Source organism: Macaca thibetana, chromosome 1, assembly GCF_024542745.1.
Source record: "Macaca thibetana thibetana isolate TM-01 chromosome 1, ASM2454274v1, whole genome shotgun sequence".
NCBI classification, from domain to species: domain Eukaryota; kingdom Metazoa; phylum Chordata; class Mammalia; order Primates; family Cercopithecidae; genus Macaca; species Macaca thibetana.
This window is the reverse complement of record NC_065578.1, coordinates 30994723-31020811: the sequence shown is the minus strand read 5'-3', so window position 1 is coordinate 31020811 and position 26089 is coordinate 30994723. Positions and strand designations below refer to the sequence as shown.

Here is a 26089-nt window from a genome sequence, read left to right as displayed (position 1 = left end):
ATAATTAGCCCTGTATCTGAACCCAAACTCTTCTATCTCAAGTTTTCACACACATCACGGTGCCTAGAAGAAAGAGACTGGCTACCCTGAGTTTGACAAGGGAACAGTCAATTCAGGCATCTTAATGCAATATTAAGATCAGAAATAGTACCCAAATTTCTGGCAAGGTGCCCTTTTTAGCTGATTAATCTGGGCTGATAGACTGGCTGTGCCTCACACTCTATCTAGAAACATCTCAACTAAGCTGTCTTTTTTAATGAGTCCCTGGACGACCCCCCCCACCCCCAATTTGCCCTGAAAGTGACAAGGCCTCCTTGAAGCAAGAAGCTCCCCAAGGTCTAAGGATGGGGTTAGCTTGTGTACATGAGAACTCCTATCAGCCCATTCCCTGCCTGAGATGCAAATACAATCACCACAGTACCGGCTAGGAATGAGAAGTATGGTCACTGGTGAGAGGCTAGGGAATCTGTGATCACGGTATACCAAGAAGCTAAACCTCAGCAGCACAGCTATGAAATTCACATCCCTTTCAGATACACGTCTCTCTCCTTTTAGGAGAGAGAGCTGTACACGAAAGCAGAAATTACATTCAAAATAAACAAACAAAAAAAAAAAAACCAGAGAGTGTGAGCTGCAGTTTGCAGAACACTAGATGAGACTGCATCCTCAGCTTCAGAGCCAGAATAGACAATAGAGTAGAAGACCTCCAGCCCTGGGACTGGAAAATGGATTCTAGAGGTCAGTGAACATTCTTCCCCATTACCTCCCAAAAAGGGTTGAGTCTCCTGCTTGAAGGCAGCCTCCTTAGGAGCCGAGGGCAGCAATCAGGCTACAATAGGACTAGGGTGCAGTGCCCCCATAGGCTTATGCTCCTAAGGGGCCTTGAAAAGCCAGGTCTATTTTCTAGGCCAGGGAACAAAAGAACGGGTAGTTAAGGCAGTGCTGTGCACTTCCTCCCCTCCCCCTAAGCAGCTGCTGTCTCAGACAGCTGTTTGCAGCCTGTCTGCTTGATGCTATTAAATATTCATCAGATGCTTGCTAGCTTTAAACATGCAACGACTATTAATCCAGGGAGCAGGAGGTACATGTGGGTCTGAAGAGAAGAGGGGAGGGCTCATAAGGATCCAAGTCTTTTTTTTTTTTTTTTGAGATGGAGTCTTGTTCTTGTCGCCTAGGCTGGAGTGCAATGGTGCGACTGTGGCTCACCATAACCTCCGCCTCCCAGGTTCAAGCAATTCCCCTGCCTCCGCCTCCCAAGTAGCTGGGATTACAGATGTGCAACACCACGTCCAACTAATTTTTGTATTTTTAGTAGAGGTGGGGTTTCACCATGTTGGCCAGGGTGGTCTCAAACTCCTGACCTCATGATCTGCCCACCTTGACCTCCCAAAGTGCTGGGATTACAGGCGTGGGCCCCCGCACCCAGCCCAGAATCCAAGTTTTTTAACTTCAGGAATCTGGAAACCAAGCCAGGTGTACCAGTCCTATACACCAAAGCCAGGAACTACTTCGGTGTAAGCTGATCATGTGGCCACCCTAGGTACAGAGAAGACCAGCAGCTGAGGAGGAGCATAAAGACTTCAGTCTAATCTCCATCTCTTGGACTCTGGTTATCTCAACTTCTAGACACACATTTCTCACTCTGTATGCCACGGATAATCATTGCTTCACAGGGTTGTTTGTGAGAGTTAAATGAGATACTGTATAATTCAGAGGTGTCCAATCTTTTGGCTTCCCTGGGCCACATTGGAGTAACTGTCTTGGGGCACACATAAAATACACTAACGACAGCCGATGAGCTTAAGAAAAAAATTGCAGACAAATCTAATCATGTTTCAAGAAAGTTTATGAATGTGTGTTAGGCTGCATTCAAAGCTGTCCTGGGCCACAGGTTGGACAAGCTTGCTGTATATGAGACTCACAGCACAGAATTAGCACATAATTAAGAGCTTAAAATGGAGGCAGGGACCTTATCCATTTAGGACTTTTAACAATCTGTTAAGAGCAAAGTTTCTAATAGTAGACACTCAGGAGTTTTGGTTTCCATTTCACAGGGTGGGTGAAAGGAATACGACATGAAGAGATTCCCGTAACATCGGGCAGTCCAGACATCTCATCCTCAAACAACCCAAGTACCAGACAGGAGAGATGAGTCTCCTTTCTGAAAAAGGCAGGAATTAAAAGGCCTTCAGGCAGAAGGGAAGGCGGGAGGACAACAAGGGGAGAATATCTCCTTCACTCTCCCACAAAGAAGTAGCGCCACTTTACAGAAAGTTTCCTTCCCTTATTTTCCCTACCTTGCCGGCACACTGGTAAACAGATGTGATGTAAGTCACTCTCATGCTTAAGGCATTAAATAGCTCAAACTTTAGAATAAAGTTCAAACTCTTTGACTAATATGTAGCTTCCAAAATCAGCACCAACTTATTCGTCCAATCTCTATTTATAGCTAATATTTGAGTGCTTACTACGTGTCATGTTGAATGCATTTTTTTTTTTTGAGATGGAGTTTCGCTTTTGTTATGTGCAATGGTGCAATCTTGGCTCACTGCAACCTCTGCCTCCCAGGTTCAAGCGATTCTCCTGCCTCAGCCTCCAGAGTAGCTGGGATTACAGGCATGCGCCACCATGCCTGTCTAATTTTTTGTGTTTTTAGTAGAGACGGGGTTTCTCCACGTTGGTCAGGCTGGTCTCGAACTCCTGATCTCAGGTGATCCACCCACCTCGGCCTCCCAAAGTGCTGGGATTACACACGTGAGCCACTGTGCCTGGCCTGTTGAATATTTTATATGCATTAGCTCACTCGATCTTCCCAACGATGTTGTGAAGTATGTATTATCCCCATTTTACAAATGATGAAATTGAGACCTGAAACTGAGGCAGAATTTGAAAGTAGTCTGCTTAGGCAGGGTATGATGGCTCATACCTGTAATCCTTACCACTCTGGGAAGGTGCTTGAGGCCAGGAGTTTGAGTCCAGCTTGGGCAACATAGAGACCTGTTTCTATAAAAAAAAAAAAAGGTCAAGTGGGCATGGTGGCCCATGCCTGTAGTCCCAACTACTTGGGAGGCTGAGGCAGGAGGACAGCTTGAGCCCAGGAGTTCAAGGCTGCAGTGGGCTATGATCACACCACTGCACTCCAGCCTGGGTGGCAAAGCAAGACCCCACCTCTAATTAATTCATTAAATTAGTCAGCTTAAAGCTATAATAAAGTGTTATTATGCTAAACTATCCATTTGTCTGCCTGGCAAATTTTGGTTATCCTTTAAGATGCAACTTAAATGCGATCCCCTTTCTCTGGCCCTCCCTAAGCCTTTCTCAGGCAGCTCCTCCAGGCTCCCTGGTATTCAGTTCTGCAAGAGAACATGATGATACACTACTATTATATTTTTTAATTTATTATTTTATAGATATATTAGTATTTTTTGAGACAGAGTCTCGCTGTCACCCAGGCTGGAGTATAGTGTCATGATCATGACTCTCTGCAGCCTTGACCTCCTCCTGGGCTCAAGCAATCTTCCTGACTCAGCCTTTCAAGTAGGTGGGACTACAGGCATGCACCACCACATCTACCTTTTTTTTTTTTTTTGGTAGAGATGGGAGTCTCACTATGTTGCCCAGGCTAGTGCCGAACTCCTGGACTCAAGTGATACTCCTGCCTTGGGGTTACAGGGTGAGCCACCAGGCCTGGCCTATTTAAAATTTTCTGGTCTCAGTTTCATCATGTGTAAAAATGGGATAATAACATTTACCTCACTAGTAGAGAAAACTACATGGCACAGAGTAAATAGTCAATACATGTCTGAATTCACAAAATACGGTAATAATATAATTTTTTTTTTCAGGATGCATCTTGTATTTGATGTGAAAAGAAACCACTATGTCAGCTTAATTGGCAGTCTTTTTCCTTCCCTCCCTCCCTCCCCCTCCTCCCCTCTCCCCTCTCCCCTCTCTCCTCTGTCTGTCTCTCTGTCTCTCTTTTTCTTTCCAGCACTTAAAGACACAACTTACAATAAGCAGTCTCTTGGGGTCAATGAAATTTGGAATTACAGAAGCAGCAAGCTTTCAGCACAGAGAATGGACTTTGCTGTACAAAAATGTTGATATGCACCCTGTCCTAACGTGCTATGCAACCATGGGGTAAATTACCTCACCTCTTCCAGTATCAGTTGCCTAATCTATAAAAATAGGGACACACAGTAGGCATTCAAATTGGGCTCTTCTCCCTTAGCCAAGCAAAGCTGCCTATTTTCCCTATCTCACTTTCCTCTTCTTTTAAATGTGGTCAAGATCAGTGATGGCATAAACTGAGAACAAAATGAGGGAAAAAAATGAAAATGACTACTTACTAGTAGTACCGCCAGCAAACAGCAGCCTCTGTAGGGTCATACAAAGTACAGAAACATATCAAGAAGACAGTGAGCCCATGTGTTGCCTAACACACCCTTATTTTTGGTGGCCACAAAGTCCTATTAGGTGTTAATGCATCTCTAACTTCATTCTTAGCCTGGGACAGGAGATGAGATTTGGTGGAAGACAGTATAAAGGCGGGACAAACCCTAAGCCTGTATCTGTACTGTAGGTAAAGAAGGGTCAGAGTATTCCCTCAGTAGTAACTGTCATTGCCAAGTGTCCACCCTGGAGACTATGGACAGTGGTGGGGGAAGAGAGGGCTAGGAAGGGAGGAAGTTGATGGAGGGAGATGGGCATGCTGGAGCACAGCCTCTGAGCCTCTGGAAAACCACCTATGACCAGGCATGGCAGCTAGAACAGCCTCATTCCCATTTTAGCAGCCTGCAGTATAATACAGAAAATAAAGGCATGCTTTGTAGTCACCCATACTTGGGATCAAATCCTAGCTCTATCACTTACAAACTCTCAGTGATGTAAAAATAATCTGATCGGCTATTATTTATTATTGAACAGCAACTGCCAGAAATTGTATTACCACTTTAGGTAATAACTACTTCAAAAGGCAGTAGACCTACATACATCTGTGGTTAACTGATTTTTGATAAGGGCGACAAGACCATTCAATGAAGAAAGAATAGTCTTTTCAACAAATGGTACAATGGGATATCCACATGTAAAAGAATGAATTTGGGCCAAGCACGGTGGCTCACGCCTGTAATCCCAGCACTTTGGGAGGCTGAGGCAGGCAGATCACCTGAGGTTAGGAGTTCCAGACCAGCCTGGCCAACATGGCAAAACCCTGTCTCTACTAAAAATACAAAAATTAGCTGGGCGTGATGGCGGGCGTCTGTAATCCCAGCTACTCGGGAGGCTGAGGCAGAGGCAGGGAGAATTGCTTGAACCTGGGAGGGAGAGGTTGCAATGAGCTGAGATTGAGCCACTGTACTTCAGCCTGGGTGACACAGCGAGACTCTGTCTCCAAAAAAAAAAAAAAAAAAAAAAAAAAAAAAAAAAAAAGAATGAATTTGAACCCCCACCCCAGACCATGCACAAAAGTTAACATAAAATGAATCATAGACCTAAACGCAAGAATTAAAGCTCAGCATGGTGGCTCACACCTGTAATCTTAGCACTTTGGGAGGCCAAGGTGGGTGGATGGCCTGAGCTCGGGTTCAAGACCAGCCTGGCCTGGCCAACATGGTGAAACCCCACCTCTACTAAAAAATACAGAAAATTCGCCAGGCATGGTGGCATGCACCTGTAGTAGCAGATACTTGGGAGGGTGAAGCATGAGAACTGCTTGAACCTGGGAGTTTGAGGTTGCAGTGAACTGAGATCATACCACCGCACTCCAGCCTGAGGGACAGAGTGAGACTCTGTCTCCAAAAAACAAACAAATAAAAATAACCAAAACTAAAAAATGGAGAAAAACACAAACAGGTATAATCCTGACCTTGAATGAGATAATAGTTTCTTATTATTTATGACAAAAAAGAAAAACATAAACTGGACTTCATCAAAATGGAACATTTTGGTAATTTAAAGAAAGTAGGCCGGGCGCGGTGGCTCAAGCCTGTAATCCCAGCACTTTGGGAGGCTGAGACGGGCGGATCACAAGGTCAGGAGATCGAGACCAGCCTGGCTAATACGGTGAAACCCCGTCTCTACTAAAAAAATACAAAAAACTAGCCGGGTGAGGTGGCGGGCGCCTGTAGTCCCAGCTACTCGGGAGGCTGAGGCAGGAGAATGGCGTAGACCCGGGAGGCGGAGCTTGCAGTGAGCTGAGATGCGGCCACTGCACTCCAGCCTGGGCGACAGAGCGAGACTCCGTCTCAAAAAAAAAAAAAAAAAAAAAAAAAGAAAGTAAAAAGACCACTGAATGGGAAAAATATTTGCAAATCATATATCTGGCAAGGGTTTAGCATCCAGAATATATAAAGAACTTGGCCGGGTGTGGTGGCTCAAGCCTGTAATCCCAGCACTTTGGGAGGCCGACACGGACAGATCACGAGGTCATGAGATTGAGACCATCCTGGCTAACATGGTGAAACCCCGTCTTTACTAAAAAATACAAAAAACTAGCTAGGTGTGGTGGCGGGCGCCTGTAGTCCCAGCTACTCGGGAGGGTGAGGCAGGAGAACGGCGTGAACCTGGGAGGCGGAGCTTGCAGTGAGCTGAGATCCAGCCACTGTACTACAGCCTGGGCGACACAGCGAGACTCCATCTCAAAAAAATAAAGAAAGAAAGAACTTACAACTCACTAATAAAAAGACAAATTATCCCATTTAAAGGTGGGCAAAGTATTTAGATAGACATTTTTCCACAGAAGATATATAATTGGCTAACAAGCACATGAAAATATGCTCAATGACATTAGTCATTAGGGAAATGCAAATCAAAACCACAGTGAGGTACCACTTCACACCCACTAAAGATAGCTATAATAAAGTAAATGCTGGTGAGGCTATGCAGCATTTGGAACCCTCATACATTGCTGGTAGGAATGGTACAGGCTCTGCAGAAAACAATTTGACAGTTCCTAAAAAAATTAAACAGGCTGGGCATGGTGGCTCACACCTGTAATCCCAGCACTTTGGGAGGCTGAGGCAGGTGGATCATGAGGTCAGGAGATTGAGACCATCCTGGCTAACACGGTGAAACCCCGTCTCTACTAAAAATACAAAAAATTAGCCAGGTGTGGTGGCACGTGCCTGTAGTCCCAGCTGCTTGGGAGGCTGAGGCAGGAGAATCACCTGAACCCAGGAGGCAGAGGTTGCAGTGAGCTGAGATCGCACCACTGCACTCCAGCCTGGGCGACAGAGTAAGACTCTGTCTCCCCCCCAAAAAAAGAAAGAAATTAAACAGAGTCCCAGTATGTCCCAGAACCCAGATATTCTTCTAGGTATATACCCAATAAACTGAAAACATGTCCACACAAAAACTTATATACAAATATTCAAAGCAGTATTATTCGTAATAGCCAAAAAGTAGAAACAATCCAAATGCCTGTCAATGGATGAATAAATGAAACGTAGTATATGCACACAGTGAAATCGCATTTAACACTAAAAAAAAAGAAAAAAAAAAGAACAAAGTACTGATACATGCTACAACATGGATGAACCTTGAAAACATCCTAAGTGAAAGGAAACCAGTCAGCTGAGCATGATGGCTCACATCTGTAATCTCAAACTTTGGAGGCCAAGGTAGGTGGATCACCTGAGGTCACGAGTTCCAGACCAGCCTGGCCGACACAGTGAAACCCCACCTCTACCAAAAATACAAAAATTAGCCGGGCATGGAGGCATGTGCCTATAATCCCAGCTACTCAGGAGGCTGAGGCAGGAGAATTGCTTGAACCTGGGAAGCGGAGGTTGCAGTGAGCTGAGATCATGCCACTGCACTCCAGCCTGAGTGACAGAGCAAGACTCCATCTCAAATAAAAAATAAAAAAAAAAAAGGAAGCCAGTCACAAAAGACCACTTATTGTACGATTTCATTTGTATGAAATTTCATTTGCATGAAATCATACAGAAAGTGGTCTTCTGTGACTGGTTGAACCCTTGGTCTTAGCCTTCTGGAGGCTAAACCCTTGTCATCTTTAGTGCATGTCCACAGCAGGCAAGTCTATAGAGACAGAAAGCATAGTAGTAGCCTATGGCTGGAGGGATAAATTGGTGGGAGACAGACAAAAGGCATGGTGTTTCTTTTTGGGATGATAAAGACATTTCAAACGGACCATAGTGATGACTGAATGACTCTGCATATACTAAAAACCACTGAATTGTACACTTTAAGTGAGAGAACAGTATGGTATATGAATTCTATCTCAATAAAGTTGTTATTTTAAAACTCCCCCAAAACTCTAAACTTCTTTGCCACTAGGACAGTTATGTCTGTCCAAAAAGAATCACTTAAAAATGCTAACATGGGCCGGGCGCGGTGGCTCAAGCCTGTAATCCCAGCACTTTGGGAGGCCGAGACGGGCGGATCACAAGGTCAGGAGATCGAGACCATCCTGGCTAACACGGTGAAACCCCGTCTCTACTAAAAATACAAAAAAAAAAATTAGCCGGGCGTGGTAACGGGCGCCTGTAGTCCCAGCTACTCGGGAGGCTGAGGCAGGAGAATGGCGTGAACCCAGGAGGCGGAGCTTGTAGTGAGCCGAGATCACGCCACTGCACTCCAGCCTGGGTGACAGAGCAAGACTCCGTCTCAAAAAAAAAAAAAAAATGCTAACATGGCCGGGCGCGGTGGCTCACGCCTGTAATCCCAGCACTTTGGGAGGCTGAGGCGGGTGGATCACGAGGTCAGGAGATCGAGACCATCCTGGCAAACACGGTGAAACCCCGTCTCTACTAAAAACGCAAAAAAATTAGCCGGGCGTGGTGGCGGGCGCCTGTAGTCCCAGCTTCTCGGGAGGCTGAGGCAGGAGAATGGTGTGAACCCGGGAGGCAGCGGAGCTTGCAGTGAGCGGAGATCGCGCCACTGCACTCCAGCCTGGGCGACAGAGCGAGACTCTGTCTCAAAAAAAAAAAAAAAAAAAAAAAAAAAAAAGCTAACATGACCTTTAATTTATACTAACAGAAGCTAACCAGAGGTTGCAAACTGGTAGGCTAAAGGCCACATTTGGCATGCAGGAAATGTATTTTATTGGGACCAATAGTATTTTAAAAACTTTCTACCCAGGCTAGAGTACAGTGATGTGATCATAGTATACTGTAACCTCAAACTCCTAGACTCAAGTGATCTTCCTGCCCCTGCCTCCTGAGTAGCTAGGATTAGAGGTGCAAGCCATCATGCCCAGCTAATTTTTTTACTTTTTGTAGAGACAGAGTCTGCTATGTTGTCCAGGCTGGTCTTGAATTCCTGGCCTCAAGTGATCCTCCCACCTCAGCCTCCCCAGGTGTTGGGATTACAGGCATGAGCTGCCGTGCGCAGCCAAGCCAAGAAAGTTTTTAGAGATGGGAAAGACACAGCAATGAAAACGATCTTCAAATACCTGAAAGGATATTGCTTCAGGGGTCCAAAGCAGATTCAGTTTAAATTACTGAGTACAGGTCTCATTCAAAATGAGAGATAAAATACTTAGAGCCGTCTCTAATGAAACGGGCTGCTTTTGGAAGTAATGTTTCCTATGACTAGTATGAAGTACTATGTTACATGCTATCAACTGGATGAACCAAACACTATGCAAAGTCAAAGAAGCCAGTTCCAAAAAGCATGTATTGTATGATTCCATTTATATGGAATGGTCAGAATAGGCAAACCCACAGAAAGATTAGTGGCTGCCAACAGCTGGGGAGAGAGGGGAGTTGGGAGTGACTATTAGCAGATACAAGATTTCTTTTTAGAGTGATGAAAATATTCTGGAATTAAATAGTGGAAATGGTTGCACAGTACAAATAAACTTAAAACTACTGCATTGTACACTTCAAAATTGTAAATTGTATGCTGTGTGAATTTTTCCTCAAAACAGAAACAAAGGTAGAAAGGGACCAAATGAGATACTTATTAACTCTGTTAGGATATTATGATGCACACAGTGATAAATGTCAGGTATTATCAACTTCATTTGATGATAAATGAGGCACTGAAAGGGTTTTGTTTCTAAGGTGACAAAGGCTCACATGAAGCAGAGCCAGGATAGATACCCAATCTTGATCTTGCCTGTCTCTAAAGCTTACAGAATTGTAATAAAAATTTACAGGTTGGCTGGGTGCAGTGGCTCACACCTATGATCCTAGCACTTTGGGAGGCTGAGGTGGGTGGATTACTTGAAGCCAGGAGTTCAAGATTAGCCTGGCCAACATGGTGAAACCCCATCTCTACTAAAAATATAAAAATTATCCAGGCGTTGTGGTATGTGCCTATAATCCCAGCTACTCGGGAGGCTGAGGCAGGGGAATCGCTTGAACCCGGGAGGCAGAGGTTGCAGTAAGCTGAAATCACACCACTGTACTCCAGCCTGGGCAATAGAGTTGAGACTCCACCTTAAAATAAATAAATAAATAAATAAATAAATAAAGTTCACAGGTAGTGAGTGACAGAATTTTACAGAAAATACTTGGGTCAATGGGCGAAGCTAAACGTCCAGAACAGGCAGAACACCAGCAGGCCTGGGTCCACAAACAACAGAACCCGCCTTTCCAAGCACAGTCCAGATGAAAGGTTTCCCCAAACTTCTAATCCATTTTTCTTCTTCAGACTACCCTAGGAAGAGTGGAGACTAAATTCTCTACATTCAGGGATTCCCCCCTGCTAAATTTCCTAGCCATTCATGTGACCAACATCAAACTTAGGACTTGCCAGGTGCCCAGAAACTTGTTCAGCACACATACCCCTCCTTAAAGCTTCCAGATCTCTCAGAGGCTGAGAGGCAGGTTTGGAAGAAAAAGAAATTCCAAGAAGTCAAATTTCACTGTGAAAGGTTCTATGTGCCTTTGGCTTACCTAGTTAGGCCTTTCTCCTCAGTGTCATCCTAATCCTAACACCTCACTCAGAGCAGAGAGAAAAATCAGCCAGTTAGTTGCTTAATGGCTTCAATTAACAGGAAAGCTCACTGTTGTCACAGCCCCCAACTATACACACCAGGGAGTTAAACTTTAGGAAAAGTGTTCTGTAGGCTCCATGTCCTTTCTTCTATACCGCAATTATCCCTATGAAGGATGTCCTAATAAGGAGACTAAGGACAGTATAGTCTCCCTAGACTAAGGACAGTATAGTACAGGGTTAAGATGACAGGTTTTGGCAACACAAATCTTGGGCTTGAGTACTAGCCATACTAATTATGTGACCCTGGGAAGTTACTTAACTTCATTAGGTCTAAGTTACTTCTGTAAAATACAGGTATTACTGGACAATTGTTTCTGGTCTGCCCAGCATCCATTTCCCTTTCCTAATAACTCCCCAACTGCCTTTTGAGGAATTGGTTTTTTCTTACACATGTGACTCAGCTAATCCAGTCTGATATTCCTTCTCTAAAACCTGACTCTTGAGGCAGAAAGAGACCCGACATAGTTTCAGCTGTGCCCAAGGAGCCAGTTCTTGTTTCAAGATCGTTCCTTTGGTCTACCATTGTTGTCCCAGTTCCCTGTAGCCACTACAGTTCCCACACCAGATTTTTTAGCCTTCACACTAAACGTTGAGCCCCTAACACCTTTCTAATAAAGTCTCTTTTATTTACATTAGCCACTTCGTTGCTTGGAACCAATGAACTCCAAGTGGAATACCGCCTCATCGGGTTATTAACAGGATAAACAGAGTGGGATTCAACAGATCCAAGTTGATATTGTCTGGCCTTATCAACCATTAGATGTAAATTCAGTATGGACATGTAAGTGTGGTCATGTTGTAAATAAGGTACAAATGACCACAAGAAAGATTAACCCATTGACCACCTTATAGTCCACCTCCTAGCATAACTGTTTTACAGTTATGATACAGTTACATGGTCCTTAATAGAAAGCCACCTTAACATACCTGACATGGGTCTTCACTACCCATTCTAGTCCAGGTAATGCCTCAGGAGTTTTCAATCACCTGAAAATGGAGAAATAACAGATCAGTCTTTTGAAGAGGAAGTTTTTTTAAAGACATACAAAATAAAAGATAAAGAGATCCTGCATGCAGTTTACACATTACAGGAGAAACATGCAACTTTTAAGAAATTTTAAGTAAAGTTTCATTGTGAACATCAATATGGGGACCTACAGGGACTCATCCTTACACAGTTTTAAATAGCTGAGCAGAAAGCTTTTGGGGTGCAGCAGGAGGTCTAATCTACAGTCATTGAAATTTTACAATGTGTCATTTAAGATGTCAGACTTTGTGCCCAGGTTACATTACAGTTCACTTGTGATGGGCAGGATTATTAAGAGTTATGGCTAATTTATGCGGCAACATATGGTTTTTCTTTTTACAGCTATTTTTATTAAACAAGTTTTGCAAAGTTTTAACATTAAAATTAACAGCTAAAGAATTGTTTATGCAAGTTGCTGTCACAGTTTATGTAAAAGAGAAATATGTGCTATTAAAATCAGACATTTAGGTTACCTTTGGTTTTTTGCGATGCATGTTAGCTTTACACATCCTGATTCTCTTGCGATAATTTTCCTTTAAAAAGGGGGGTATAGAGTGATCTCTTTTCATCAAAACAAGACATAATGCCCTGAAAGCTGACTTCAAACCATGGTTGAAAATTCAGTTATTTACATTTTATCACAATCTACAAATACATTTTTTTGTTGGTGTGTTTTAAAAAGAAAAAAAATGTCCATCATGCACTGCTGCAGGCAGCTTGGCACTTCAATACAAGAGGATTTTTCACCCCCGAGCAGTTTAGGTGGCTCTGTTAGGGAAGCCATGAGAACCCTGAGAATCAGCATACAGTAGAAGAGGGACCAACCAATTCCATCATTTCCTCTCTTGGTCTCTTACGAGGGGGTTCAGAGCCAGCCTATCATGCCAAATCCTGCCCCAGCCCAGCTGAGTTATCAGCATTTCTGGGATTCAAAGAGAAACCCTCAAGGGCACCCAGAGTTGGCTGAACTGTCATGTCTAAAGGCAGGTGCTGTCCCCTTCTGAGCTCATACAAATTATTTGGTGTCACACTTTAGAGCCACCTAGGGGCTCTACAGAAGGTGCAAACCAGGCTGGCTCGCACTTTTAAATACTGAGACCTATGTATGGAAACCAATCCAAGTTACAGCTCAGCTGAGTTGAAAACTCTCCATAAATTATAATTTTTGATAGGATTGGATACAACTGCTTCCAACAACTTCCAGGGGGTGAAAAAACTTTGGTTATTTTTAAACTAAAACTTAACAACTCCATCAACTTTTTTTTTGGTAAACTTAAAATAAAATCCCCCCCACCACTTTTAAGAATGTTTCCAACTTTTAACAAGCCCATTAACTTTAGAGTTAATTTAAGTTTATTTGAAAGAGAAAACTATTTTATGGTCCACCCAAAAAAATGACAATTCATCACATTTACTTTGATTAAAAAAGGACTAAACTTTATTGACAAACTGCTGCAGACATTTTGACATAAGTTTAAGCTACCTATTTAGGCAGACTTACACATGTAGCATTTAACCTTCCGAGAACAAAATGGGAGGACGGTACAAATCCAATTAGGACTTTAACTTATGTACAAAGTGGATTTTGATTCCTTTTTCATTCAGCTGCAGTGTCCCTTTTTATATCATGCTAGTGTTGAGACATACTTGACTAACTTGGGAACAGTTCGATATTGACAACCGTCAACTTAAGAAAATCATCAGCTTTTGGCCCCAGCGTCCAAGTGAGCCTTTCATGGAGTGCAGAATCTCAAATGGACAAAATATTTTGTCTTTTTAAATACTGAAAATTTAATTATTAATCCTATGACTGAAAGATTCTTCATGGCTAAAAAGCTCTGCATCAAACTCAATTCAGGAGGCCTTCCCTCCCCACCACCATCAACCTCTTCAAAACCTACTCCCTCCCCCTAAGTATCTCTCAACACAGTATGTCTGGGGCTAGATTTCAAAACCCACGTAATGAAAAAGTCAGTTTTACAAGCCTAATTTTGTTGTTGTTTTATATCAATTAACGTTAAAAATTGCATCAACTATTTAATTCATGAGGATCTTTCGTATTAAAATTTAACCTTAAGATTCAACCGCCATGTGCTTTTATAAAGGAAACATTTTTTAGAGACGTCTGAGCTCACTTTTACATGGTGGTGCCTACTGCCGTTAACGTTTGTGATTTTAAATCTTAAACAGCCCTGAATTTTGAAATGTAGCCTAGTTTGGGATTCTGCAACTACAACTTTACGGGATGCCTCAAATCAAAACTAAGAGAAAGTTAACAAGCCTTTACTTCAGAACCTTTAAGCAAGCAAAGTCACTTTTGAAACTAACAGGTTTGTGTTTTTTTTTTAACTCAACTTCTTTTTTTATTATAAAAGGTACACTTCTGTTTATATTTAAACAACAAAGAAAAAAGCATCTACACACTTAAAAAATTAATTCAATATTCCTAAATCTATTTTAACTCATTTTAAAATACTACGTACAGAAGCCAGAATGCAGAGTTAAGAATGGAATAAGGTGGGGAGAAGAAGGGGACCACGAAGAAAAACACTTAGACAATTACTTGTCTGTTGTGGGTAAAGCAACAGGAATCCTGGGAGATACAAGAAATCAGTAACAACTTTGCTCATAACTGATATTTTCCCCTCATGTTTGTTTTTAATAACGTCCATATGGGTGCTCTCTGTATGCTCCCTTCACTGGCCTAGCAGGAGGGGCCTTCAGCGACGGCCTGGTCCCATTCCAGTCGTCCTGGCCTGTGGGGAAAACAAAGACAGTTTATAAACCATGTGGCACTTAGGGATGAACAGGGATAGGTCACATAGTAAACATCACCAAAAACACTGCGTTTCTTCTAATGTCTTGACACTTCCCCTGGTGTTCCTTGCTTTCTACTTGGCTTGGCCCTATTGGGCAGTCTGGGCAATTTTTCAGTTTTGAGTGGAAGGACAGAAGGGAACAAATTCAAAAAGGCTGCCATTGACTCTGGAGTAATCTCCCAAAACGAGGTTCTTCATAGACAAACGTGATCTATACTCCAGTCCCCAAACCTGGAGATACCCAACACACCTTGCTTGAGATAGTGAGAAAGTCAATTTTATGAGTCTGCAATGGCCTTTCCTGTTCCGAAAACAATTTGGCAGGCAGCTCAGGTAAGGCGGGAAAACTTCTCGAAGTCTTTCAGATTGGAAGCAGGCAGCCAGCCCCACTTCCACGCAACAGTAAGTCATGTTTCCTTATGGAGAAGTGTCCTCTAGCTCTCTGGGAAAAGCAAGCAAGGGCCACTTTCCATGGGGCCCTCCACCAGCAGAGCTGATACTGCTCGCTCTGGTAGAGGGATGTGCAATCAAATGCTGCACTGACAGCACTGTTTAAGATAATTCCAAGGATGGGCACGATGGCTCACACCTGTAATCCCAGCACTTTGGGAGGCCAAGGCAGGCAGATCACGAGGTCAGGGGTCCGAGACCAGCCTGACCAACAGGGTGAAACCCCATCTCTATTAAAAATACAAAAATTAGCCAGGCATGGTAGCGCGCGCCTGAAATCCCAGCTACTCAGGAGGCTGAGGCAGGAGAATCGCTGGAACCTGGGAGGCAGAGGTTGCAGTCAGCTGAGATTATGCCCCTCCACTCCAGCCTGGGCGATAGAGCCAGACTCCATCTCAAAAAAAAAAAAAAAAAAAAAAAAAAAAAAAGGTAATTCCTTATCTCCTTTCTTAAGTTGACAGTTGAGAGAAGCCAGACAATGTGGTTCACATCCTCAAATGTTTTTCCTTTGTGACAGGGAAAAGCCTGAGGAATATGATCACATATTTCTAGAAGTGACCTCTTACGAAAATAAATTGCATTTAAGCTTATTCTTCCCACACCTTACACACTCTAGTTCATCCTGAAGTATTTTTCCAGCTGCCTGTATTCACAAGTATCTGCCTCCATCTTTATAGGCCTCAAACTCCTATATAGATCTAAAGTCACACAGAACCCTAATTATACCCCTAGTGTAACACATATGTCCATCACTTTCCAAGTGGCTTCTGGGTATCAACAAGACAGTTTCTTTTTTTTTCCTGACGTATACAGATCATCCTGGACAGTTTATTTTTCTAATTCTGTTAATCAAAGCAGAGATCAGAACAGATTAACTGTGGCAACATCATATCAGGAGCACAAAGAAAAGCCTGCCTCTTCAGTTTGGTCTTTTCTCCAGCAAAACAGAAATGCAATTTAGTCAAACACATACAGAGGCCCCACTGTACTGCCTCACTGATGGTGGGAAATACTTGGGTGCAATCACACTGCCCTTCTAAATAGTGGTATATGAGCAGAGCAAAGCCGTCTTAGTGATTGGCAACTGTCCAGTGCTATTTCGCTAAAACTGGTAAAAACAGTTTCCTTGGGCAAGCAGCTGATTGGCTACTTCATACTGTGCTGAGTTGGGCTCAGCTTGTCTGTCTCTGGGAGGCCCTAAGGGGCTCCTCTTTTTCAGCTAGGGATAAGGGGAGATTGTCAACCAGTATCTTAGTGTGAATTGTCAATTGATGAGCCCCTGCCAAGGACTCTCTGGAAGTCCCTCAGGTATGCTGAAAACACCTCACACTAAAAAGGTAGCTCTAGCTGCATCCACTGCCACACAGTATTCCCAATGAGGCCTATTAACACAGGGCCATAACTGGCTCTTGAGGACACACATGAGCAATGTGTTTTTAACCAAACCTCAGGGAACGCACACTTGTCCTGATGCTGCTGCAGCCTCCATAGCTCTTTTGGGATCAAGGACTGTGTTGAGATGTCTTCAAGCCAACAAGGAGCTTGGTGCCAGTACTGTCCTGAATTGGCTCTTGCCCCTACAGCCTCTAATCTGATTCCAATAGGCACTATTTCTTTTTTTTTGAGATGGAGTTTTGTTCTTGTTGCCCAGGCAGGAGTGCAATGGTGCGGTCTCAGCTCACTGCAACCTCCGCTTCCCAGCTTCAAGTGATTCTCATGCCTCAGCCTCCCGAGTAGCTGGGATTATAGGTGCCTGCCACCACGCCCGGCTAATTTTTTGCTATTTTTAGTAGAGACAGGGTTTCACCATCTTGGCCAGGCTGGTCTCAAACTCCTCACCTCAGGTGATCCACCCACCTCGGCCTCCCAAAGTGTTGGGATTACAGGCATGAGCCACCACGCCTGGCCCTAATACTATTCTTGCCCCCCAAACCTGGTCTGGCTAGCTGCTTGCCATCTAGGTCCCTTTCAGCTGACATCTCCTTTACAATGACATTCTTTTCAATTAGATCTAAATTTATTTTTTTAATGAAATGGGGTAGATGAGTACAGTTGTGTATGATTAAGTTCTTGTTATCTACCAAAGTGGCCTAGATATTGGCAGCAAAGGCCCAGAAATACAACCCAGGTCTAGCTATTTCCCTGCCTAAAGTAGAAAAAAATCAACATTAGCTTGTAAGTCTGCTGCTCCAATCAGACCAAGCTGGTCTTGAGCCCTCGTTTAAGACACACACTATCGGCCGGGCGCGGTGGCTCAAGCCTGTAATCCCAGCACTTTGGGAGGCCGAGACGGGCGGATCACGAGGTCAGGAGATCGAGACCATCCTGGCTAATATGGTGAAACCCCGTCTCTACTAAAAATACAAAAAACTAGCCGGGCGAGGTGGTGGGCGCCTGTAGTCCCAGCTACTCGGGAGGCTGAGGCAGGAGAATGGCGTAAACCCGGGAGGCGGAGCTTGCAGTGAGCTGAGATCCGGCCACTGCACTCCAGCCTGGGCGACAAAGCGAGACTCCGTCTCAAAAAAAAAAAAAAAAAAAAAAAAAAAAAAAAAAAAAAAAAAAAGACACACACTACCCTTCCAAGAATAGCGATACCCCACCTCACTTTAGCAGTCCCTCTTTTTACCATGTACTGCAAAATTGAAGTACCGTGGAACTCTCACTGTCACATCTAGCAAAATCTTGGCCTTCTAAAGGTTTATCCTTAGGTGTGTTTGCCTGACTCTCAATACTTTAGTCACCAGCATTCTCCCAGGCACTTACTTGTACATTCTGCCCCACCACAGAGATAAAGACATACCATAAGCTTCATAAGAATCCTGAACCTCCCCATGTCCATAGTCATAATATTCTGAGTCCCTGAAAGCCAAAGACAGAGTGTTAGGAAGCTACAGAGTAACTATGTTTTAGTTTCACCTTTCTCTCAAATACTTTCACATTTCAGTCATTTTACTATGTGTATTAATACAGGAAAATACTTATTCTGCCCCATCCCTAAACCACAAAATATTTCCAATATATGTATATACTATGTACTTATAAAATAATTATGACAACTACTGCAAAGAAAAATGGATACCACAGAATATAAAGTGAAAAAGCACAATCCTAAATCGACCCTTTTAATATAGCATACATATACATGTACTCATAGGGCTCACCAGAAGGAAAAAAGAACTGTCTTATCACTGCCGTAGAATTCTGGGACTCTTTTTCAATCAATTCACAGGTAAGCTATATATATGGACACACAAGGAAATAGTCTTAAAGAGAAATGCAGAAAAGAACCTAAGTTATGGTAATGGAATTCAAGTTTCTTGTAAAATTTTATCAACTTTAATGTGGTTTTGATATTTTAAAATAATAAATCAAAATAATGTAAAGGCATTTCTCCTTGTTTCCATGTAGTCACAGCTTGGAAATTTTTCATCTGTTACTCTCAGGTTCTAAATTAAAATTTAAGGTTCAGTTATCCAAATTTACAAATCCAAGTGTGTGCTTCACAGATGTCAAAAGCAGAGGAAAGCACTGCATGGTGGCATGCACCTGTAACCCCAGCTACTAGGGAGGCTAAAGTGGCAGGACTGCTTGAACTCAAGTTCAAGACCAGTCAGAGTTGTGGGGGCTGCACAGGAGATATCCTCAAAAGGTGAACCATTCTGCTCCACAGGGTTGTGCTGTCTAAATCTCTCTGTTCCTCCAACTCCCTCCATCCATCCTTAGGACACAAAACAGTGCTTATACTGCCTGACTCACCCTTGACTCTGGCTGTAATAGCCTTCGTAGCCTTCGTAACTTTGTTCTGCATATGTATCATCATATCCCTAGAACAACACCAACCAAAAAAAAAATAAATAAATAAAAATAAAAGATCAAAATCATAGAGTAGGAAAGGTAATTACATCCCATGGGAGTAGGTAGGCTTCTGAATTAAAAGGACATGACATTTCCCTCCAAAATGTTAATGCCTAACTGTAGGATAGCCAAAAGAGAAAGGGTTACTAAACAAAGAAAACCCAAACAAATACGATATGCCATAGAACAAGTGTGGGCAGGAAGTACAAAATCGAACTTTAGTATTATCAGTACTAGTAGTAAGAAATTCATTATAAAACACTACATTAAGGTACATCTTATTTCTTGTTTAATCTACAGGCCTATAGTAAAACCATGCCTAAAATGGAAAAATCTTCTAATAGTTCAACATTCACTGCAAGAGAAGAGGGCAGATTGCAAATCTTACAGGCAGCCCATGACACCCACATAAAGGACCGAGGCCCTGTCATTCAATTTCCTTTGGCAGCCTTCTAGGTATTGGGAAAGGGCACATTGTTCAAATTTCTTACATATTCTTCATATGTTTCTGGTGCAGGAGGTGGAGGCAAAGGTATCCTCTGGATGCCCGCTGTCCGTGCTCTTGGTGCTGGAGCACCCCTCACAGTAGGTGGGGGTGGCACGCCTCGAGTCACAGTGGCACCTCTGGTGATGGCTCCCCTTACCGGTGTACCACGTACCAAAGCCCCCCGAGGTGGTCCAACACCACGGCCCCTACAAAATGAAAGTTTATTTTAAATGGAGCTTTTTATAAACAGACTTTTATGTTCTGATTTGTTTATAAATTCTGGAGTTAAGCAGATGTCATGAAGCGTTAACTATTATTAAAGCACGGAGGAATGTACAGGGTAAAGGACCCACACTGCAAGATCCCCCAGGTCCTACAGTGGACCAGTTCATCACTGCACTGCCTTGGGTAGGTCTGGAGAGTCTGAATACTCCATAAAGGTCAGTCACAAAAGGTAGAATTTTAAAGTCAGACCATTAAAAAATGCTAGGATTGTCCAAAATTAGAAGACCAAAAGTTTCAGCTAGACTGCAGCACTTGGCTATCGTCAAAGTGCCCAAGAGCTAGAACTCTTTTTTTTTTTGAAATGGAGTCTTGCTCTATCACCCAGGCTGGAGCGCAGTGGCATGATCTTGGCTCACTGCAACCTCTGTCTCCTGGGTTCAAGTAATTCTCTTGCCCCAGCCTCCTGAGTAGCTGGGATTACAGGTGTATAGCACCACACCCGGCTAATTTTTGTATTTTTAGTAGAGACGGGGTTTCGCCACATTGACCAGGCCGGTCTCAAACTCCTAATGTCAGGTGATCTGCCTGCCTTAGCGTCCCAAAATGCTGGGATTACAGGCGTGAGCCATCATGTCTGGTTGTAGAATTCTATTCTCGATGCAACGTACAAATCCTGAGAACCTTCCTAAGTGAGACATAAGAGCACCACTAAAAGAGATGATACTAGTAGTCAAATTTACATCTTATTTCTGGGTGTCTCCATTATTTTTACCTGGGAACAGGTGGTGGAGGAGGTGCAGCTCCTCGGCCTCTCACTGGCACCCCACGTCCACGAGAGGGTTCAGGTACTCCATTCAAGTAGGACAGCTCTAGAAATTGCTCCTGGCAGATATCATCCATCATGTCCTGGGAATGAAAGATACGAGTATTGTGTAATATCTACAGTTTCTACTGAGAAACCATCCGGCCCATGGGAGCCTTGAATTCTAAGAACAGCTTTGAGAGCCCAGATGAGGTCTCACATCATTCATTCTCTGAAGTCAAATGGCACCCTACCTGTCACCTCTTTGAGAAAAGTCTTGACGGCAGACTCCTCATTATTCATAATGTGCTCCCTGCCTAGCTCTCTGGATCACTTCCATTCGTTCTATATATATAACCTCCCCACAAACCAGACTGAACAACTTGTAGTTCAGAGCCTGGCATACTCTTACACATCCATTCTTTGCAAATAGTTTCCTCTTCCTGGAATAATAAAAGCCACTACCATTAATGGAGCTGTATGCACTTGGCTCCATATAATAAACTTTATATAGACTTTTCAGTTTTATCTTCAAAATGTCCCTGAAATAGGCAGATCTCCACATTTTACAGTTAAGAAAACAGACTCAAAGAGTATACATCAACCAGCTTAAGAACATAGAGCTAATAAATGGCAGACTCTAGATGTGAATTCAGAATTACCTGTCTCAAAATCTAGGTGTTGGATCAACAGGCTTTTTTGTCCTTATACTGTCTTTTTTGTCCACCTGAGGGATTCTTAACTCATCCTTGTAAGACTTGTCTAAATAAGTGTCTCTTGAAAAACCTTCTCTTGATGCCATTCCTACAACTCCTCTTTTCTCAAAGTACCACGTAATTCCCTACATGCAAGCACTTACCACATCATTTTAGAATTGTCTGTCACTAAACTGTAAGCTCTTCAGGAGCCATTTTTGTAACTTTACACCGAAGCATAGTATCAGACATCTGACAGATATTTAAGAAATGTTTGGATGAAAAACCTGAAGTTCAGAAAAATGAAATGATAACCTGTCCAGGAAGACATACAGAGACAGATATACATGGTCCAGTGCTCTTTCTACTGCACTGTGAGGCATTACTGGTATAATTAATTATTCTAAGGGGAAAATGGAGGGCTCTGGTCACAGATGCAAAAATAATCTCACTTTTTTTTCCTCCACAAGAGGGAAAAATCAAGCCAAATGCCATTTGCAAATCTTTTCACACTTCCTGTTGAGAGCCATTCAGTCTTAATACTTCATGCATTTTTACACATCCCAGATGTATACAGTTTCCATAGATGATGCTAGTCTTTGATGCCCCCCTCAATTGTCCGGCTCCTCCTACCTTACACATTACTGTTGCTTGAGACTCACACCTTGGAGAATCAAGTAACTAATGCCAGACCATTCCTCAGACTCCTCCAACTACCACAGCAACACTGAGGAAACCCCCATCTCCCCGGCAGGCATCTTTTTCAAAAGATTCACTTACATGGAAGCCTCATGAACCTAAGCCTTCTGAGGAATATGAGGGAGACTAACAATAAAGAGAGAAGATGGGTATTCCCTCTGCAGTCCTTTGGAAATTGAATGCTTGGGTGATCAATAGAACACCCCAAAAAGAGTAAAAAGAATTCCCTTGAGTAAGATTAACCAGCTGTGTTTTTCTCTAGGATATGTCAAATGGTCTGTTTCACGTCGAACATTCTAATGAAGATGAGGTACTTGAAAGCAAAGCAGCTGCGAAGACATTTGAGACTGTTGGCATCCTTGGAGTTCAGCATTACGGGTACAAAATGCCTGAAATTTTTATTTTCTTTGGAGAAGGAGTTTTACTATTGTTGCCCAGGCTGGAGTCCAATGGCACAATCTTGGCTTACCGCAACCTCTGCCTCCTGGGTTCAAGCGATTCTCCTGCTTCAGCCTCCTGAGTAGCTGGGCGCCACCACGCCCAGCTAATTTTTAGTAGAGACGGGGTTGCACCACGTTGGTCAGGCTGGTCTCGAACTCTCGACCTCAGGTGATCTGCCCACCTCGGCCTCCCAAATTGTTGGGATTATAGGCGTTACCCACCGTGTCCGGCCCACACTGCCTATAAATTTTTGCTCTATCAATTTTCACATCCTCTGACACTACATTTAGTTCCAACTCCCTCATTTAACATTCAAGAAAACCAAGGACTGTATCTTACCACCTCTCAGTTTTCTGATGAACACATGACACTTACTCAATTCTAGTTGAATAATATTCCAAATCCTTCATAAGCTTCCAGATTCATCCTTGTTATTAAATATTCAACAGTAGTATGTTAACTCTGACAACCACCTGGCCTTGCTAAAAGGCAAAAACAGTACCATTTCCTATTTATTCAAAGTAATGTTCCAACCAAGTATTTAAAGATAGTAATAAGCAAGATAGACAAACTGGCCTGTCCTATCTCTATCTAGTCCTCAGTTATAGTCTGAAAAAAGCTGCTCACCAATCTGTGAAACATCAACAGTCAACCTCTTCCAAACCAAACTCATCCTCAGCAAACTCCTCCAGGAAAGAAATCCCTGAGTGTGCTCAGAATTTAACTCAGTAACACTAGATGTTATAAGCTTCTTGCTGCTAGCCTCTACTCTCTACAGCATAAACTTCTTGAGTGCAGGGATGCACCTTAGTCACCTTCTTAATACAATCTCCTTGTTCCACACTACTACCAAAATACTCAGCTAGGTGAAGACCCTGTTAAACCGTAGTTAACCAAGTATCAGAATGCAGGCACATTGTGGACCCGAGATACTGACAACAGATACCGGTACACAATGACTACCACATTAGACAAGGAGGGACAGAGTGGCCTTGGAGCATAATGCTTGGAGAACTAGGTACAAGCAATGAACTACCGCAGGAAAATGAACATAAATGCAGAATTTGGTATACATACAGGTTATGCAGAGACCTTAGTTAAGAAACCCTACCTTCACAACAGCATAAGATCCCAGTTCTCTTTTGCTCAGAAGACACAGGATATGGATTTCCTTACCGGTACTAGAAATTTCTTGACTTCCTCCATGGCATGGGCCATAAGAGCATAAGCCTCACATGGGGGTCCAAAGACTTCAATGAAGACATGCAGATCCATATTCAAGTGGGCATATTTGGGGTCTCCACCTTTGCGCAGCTCTTCCTCCTATGGAAAAATGCAGAGAAACGTCACACCACATGGACTAGGGAGAAAACAACACCTTTACCTCTAAGCCAAAGGAACAGCAAGAAATATCCCCAATGTCTAATTAAACTAACAGTAAAGTTTAATTGGTATGAGCTGAGAAGAATTTAAAAAAAAAAAAAGAAAGAAAGAAAAACAGTAAAGTTTAAGAAAGTAAAACAAGCAGCCAGGCATGGTGGCTCATGCCTGTAATCCCAGCACTTTGGGAGGCCGAGGTGGGCGGATCACTAGGTCAGGAGTTCCAGACCAGCCTGACCAACGTGATGAAGCCTCACCTCTACTAAAAATACAAAAATTAGCCGGGCATGGTGGTGCTTGCCTGTAATCCCAGCTACTCAGGAGGCTGAGGCAGGAGAATCGCTTGAACCCGGGAGTTGGAGGTTGCGCCACTGCACTCCAGCCTGGGCAAGAGCAAGGCTCCGTCTCAAGAAAAAAAAAAAAGTGAAACAAGCTCTGAAGAACAGTAATTTGCACAGCCTGCTAAACTTGCACATGGTCTGCTGCTAACAGTTAATTGTCATCTTAAATCCCTGAGATATCCACTGGAGCTCTTACTAAAAGCATAAAGAAGAAAAACTTAATTCTAGTCTCTATTCAGATAATAGCTGTGTGCCAAGCATTTGTTTTTAAATCTCAGGTAGAGCTGTTAATCACCACGAGCTCTGCTTATCTGCTTATATGGTCTAGAGAGTGCTAGGGGAAGAAAGAAGTCAGGACAGAGAGAAGAAAAGCTCATGCAAATCTCATTAGCTAGAACAACACACTTCAGCCCTAACTATATGCATCTAGTAAGAAATGACCTGAGAAAACAAACACGTGTCCATTAGGCTACATAAAAGGAGGATTGAAAGAATAGGTTTTCGGACTGTAGCAGGCATATCTCATCAAATAAAGTGACCCCAGAAGGCTAAGACCATTCTGTTTTGGTAAGAAGTTTCTTGTCACAGAGTACACAGTATATGCGGCTATGGCATGGGAAAAGACTCATTAGATTCTGTAGTCACGATTACTCATGGCTCCTTTTGGAATACATTCTTTTAGTGAGCCTCACATTCCAGCCGGCTATAAAACAAACCAACTAATCCTCAAACTCTTCTGCTCTCACAACACTATTGTTCTCACTTTTCCAGGTTACAAAAAAGGGGGTGTGCTGTTTGCCTTTTAGTGTCTTTTGTCTGCTTTAGACTAAGTTTTAGTATATCCAGCTCCCCTTTCAAGTTTTCCCAGACAATCCTACCAATGCACAAGATGCTACTGCTCTGTCCATTACTATGCAGTCAAAAGTCCAAAAGAAAACTATCACCAGGGCACACCTAGGCTCTTCCAGGGTTGCCAAGCAAGTAAATTAACTTGGTGTATAATCTCTTGCACCCAATGCACACTTAAAGGAGCCACATTCTGTACATACACAAAATTCTTGCCTCTATAAGGCATCTATACTGCATTCTGGGCAAGTAGAAGGCATTAGGATGTCCTCTTGCCTCACTAATGTGAGCTTACCTTGGCTTTGTCTCTCATTGAGCCCTTTCCCAACACAGAGATCTTTGCACCAGTCTCTTCCTGCAGTCTTTTGATTGTATTCCCTTGTGGTCCAAGAATCTTCCCCACAAAATTGAACTGACAGAAAATAAAGGATTTCTAAATATACATGCTATTATATAAAAACATCTCCACATAAATTACCTCATTTGATTTTAAACAACCCTGCAAAGGTAGAGTATTACCATTCCCGTTTTACTGAAGGACGCTGAAGCCATATTAATAAAGTGATTAGTTTAAGATTATGAAACTAGAAAGTGGCAGTTCCTAGACCTGAATTTGGCTTTTCTGATGTATTCTGGCCATCTTCCATAATACGCTAAGACCTTTACTATTTTATTTTTTACTTTATTTTGAGACAGGCTCTCACTTTGTTGCCCAGGCCAAAGTGTAGTGACATGATCATGGCTCACCGCAGCCTCGACTTCCTGGGCTCAAGTGATCCTCCCGCCTCAGCCTCTGGAGTAGCCGGGACTATAGGTGCACATCACCATATCAGGCTAATTTTTGTATTTTTTGTAGAGATACGGTTTTGCTATGTTGCTTAGGCTGGTCTTGAATTCCTGGGCTCAAGTAATCTGCCTGCACTGGCCTCCCAAAGTGCTGGCATTACAGGCATGAGCCACTGTGCCTGTTTATGCATGCCTTAACATACATAAACATTGTTAACGCAGTGACCTCAGAACAGAAGAGACTATATAGCACCCTTTGATAGCATGC

General features: G+C 42.9%; 2 protein-coding genes across 2 annotated transcripts in view; both read right to left on the bottom strand.

The window, feature by feature from the left end:
- The window catches only part of TMEM39B (transmembrane protein 39B), a 112185-nt gene that overhangs the window by 47460 nt on the left and 38636 nt on the right, over window positions 1-26089 (bottom strand). The gene's annotated exons all lie outside the window — the stretch shown is intronic.
- KHDRBS1 (KH RNA binding domain containing, signal transduction associated 1) overlaps window positions 13411-26089 on the bottom strand; it is a 28464-nt gene continuing 15785 nt past the window's right edge. The window contains exons 3-9 of the mRNA XM_050795659.1: window positions 25331-25447; window positions 23645-23791; window positions 20604-20737; window positions 19611-19812; window positions 19021-19088; window positions 18065-18123; window positions 13411-14751 (exon numbers count right to left, since the gene is read on the bottom strand). Of these exons, the coding sequence (XP_050651616.1) occupies window positions 14654-14751; window positions 18065-18123; window positions 19021-19088; window positions 19611-19812; window positions 20604-20737; window positions 23645-23791; window positions 25331-25447 (825 nt within the window). The 3' untranslated portion in view covers window positions 13411-14653. The remainder of the gene's footprint in view (window positions 14752-18064; window positions 18124-19020; window positions 19089-19610; window positions 19813-20603; window positions 20738-23644; window positions 23792-25330; window positions 25448-26089) is intronic.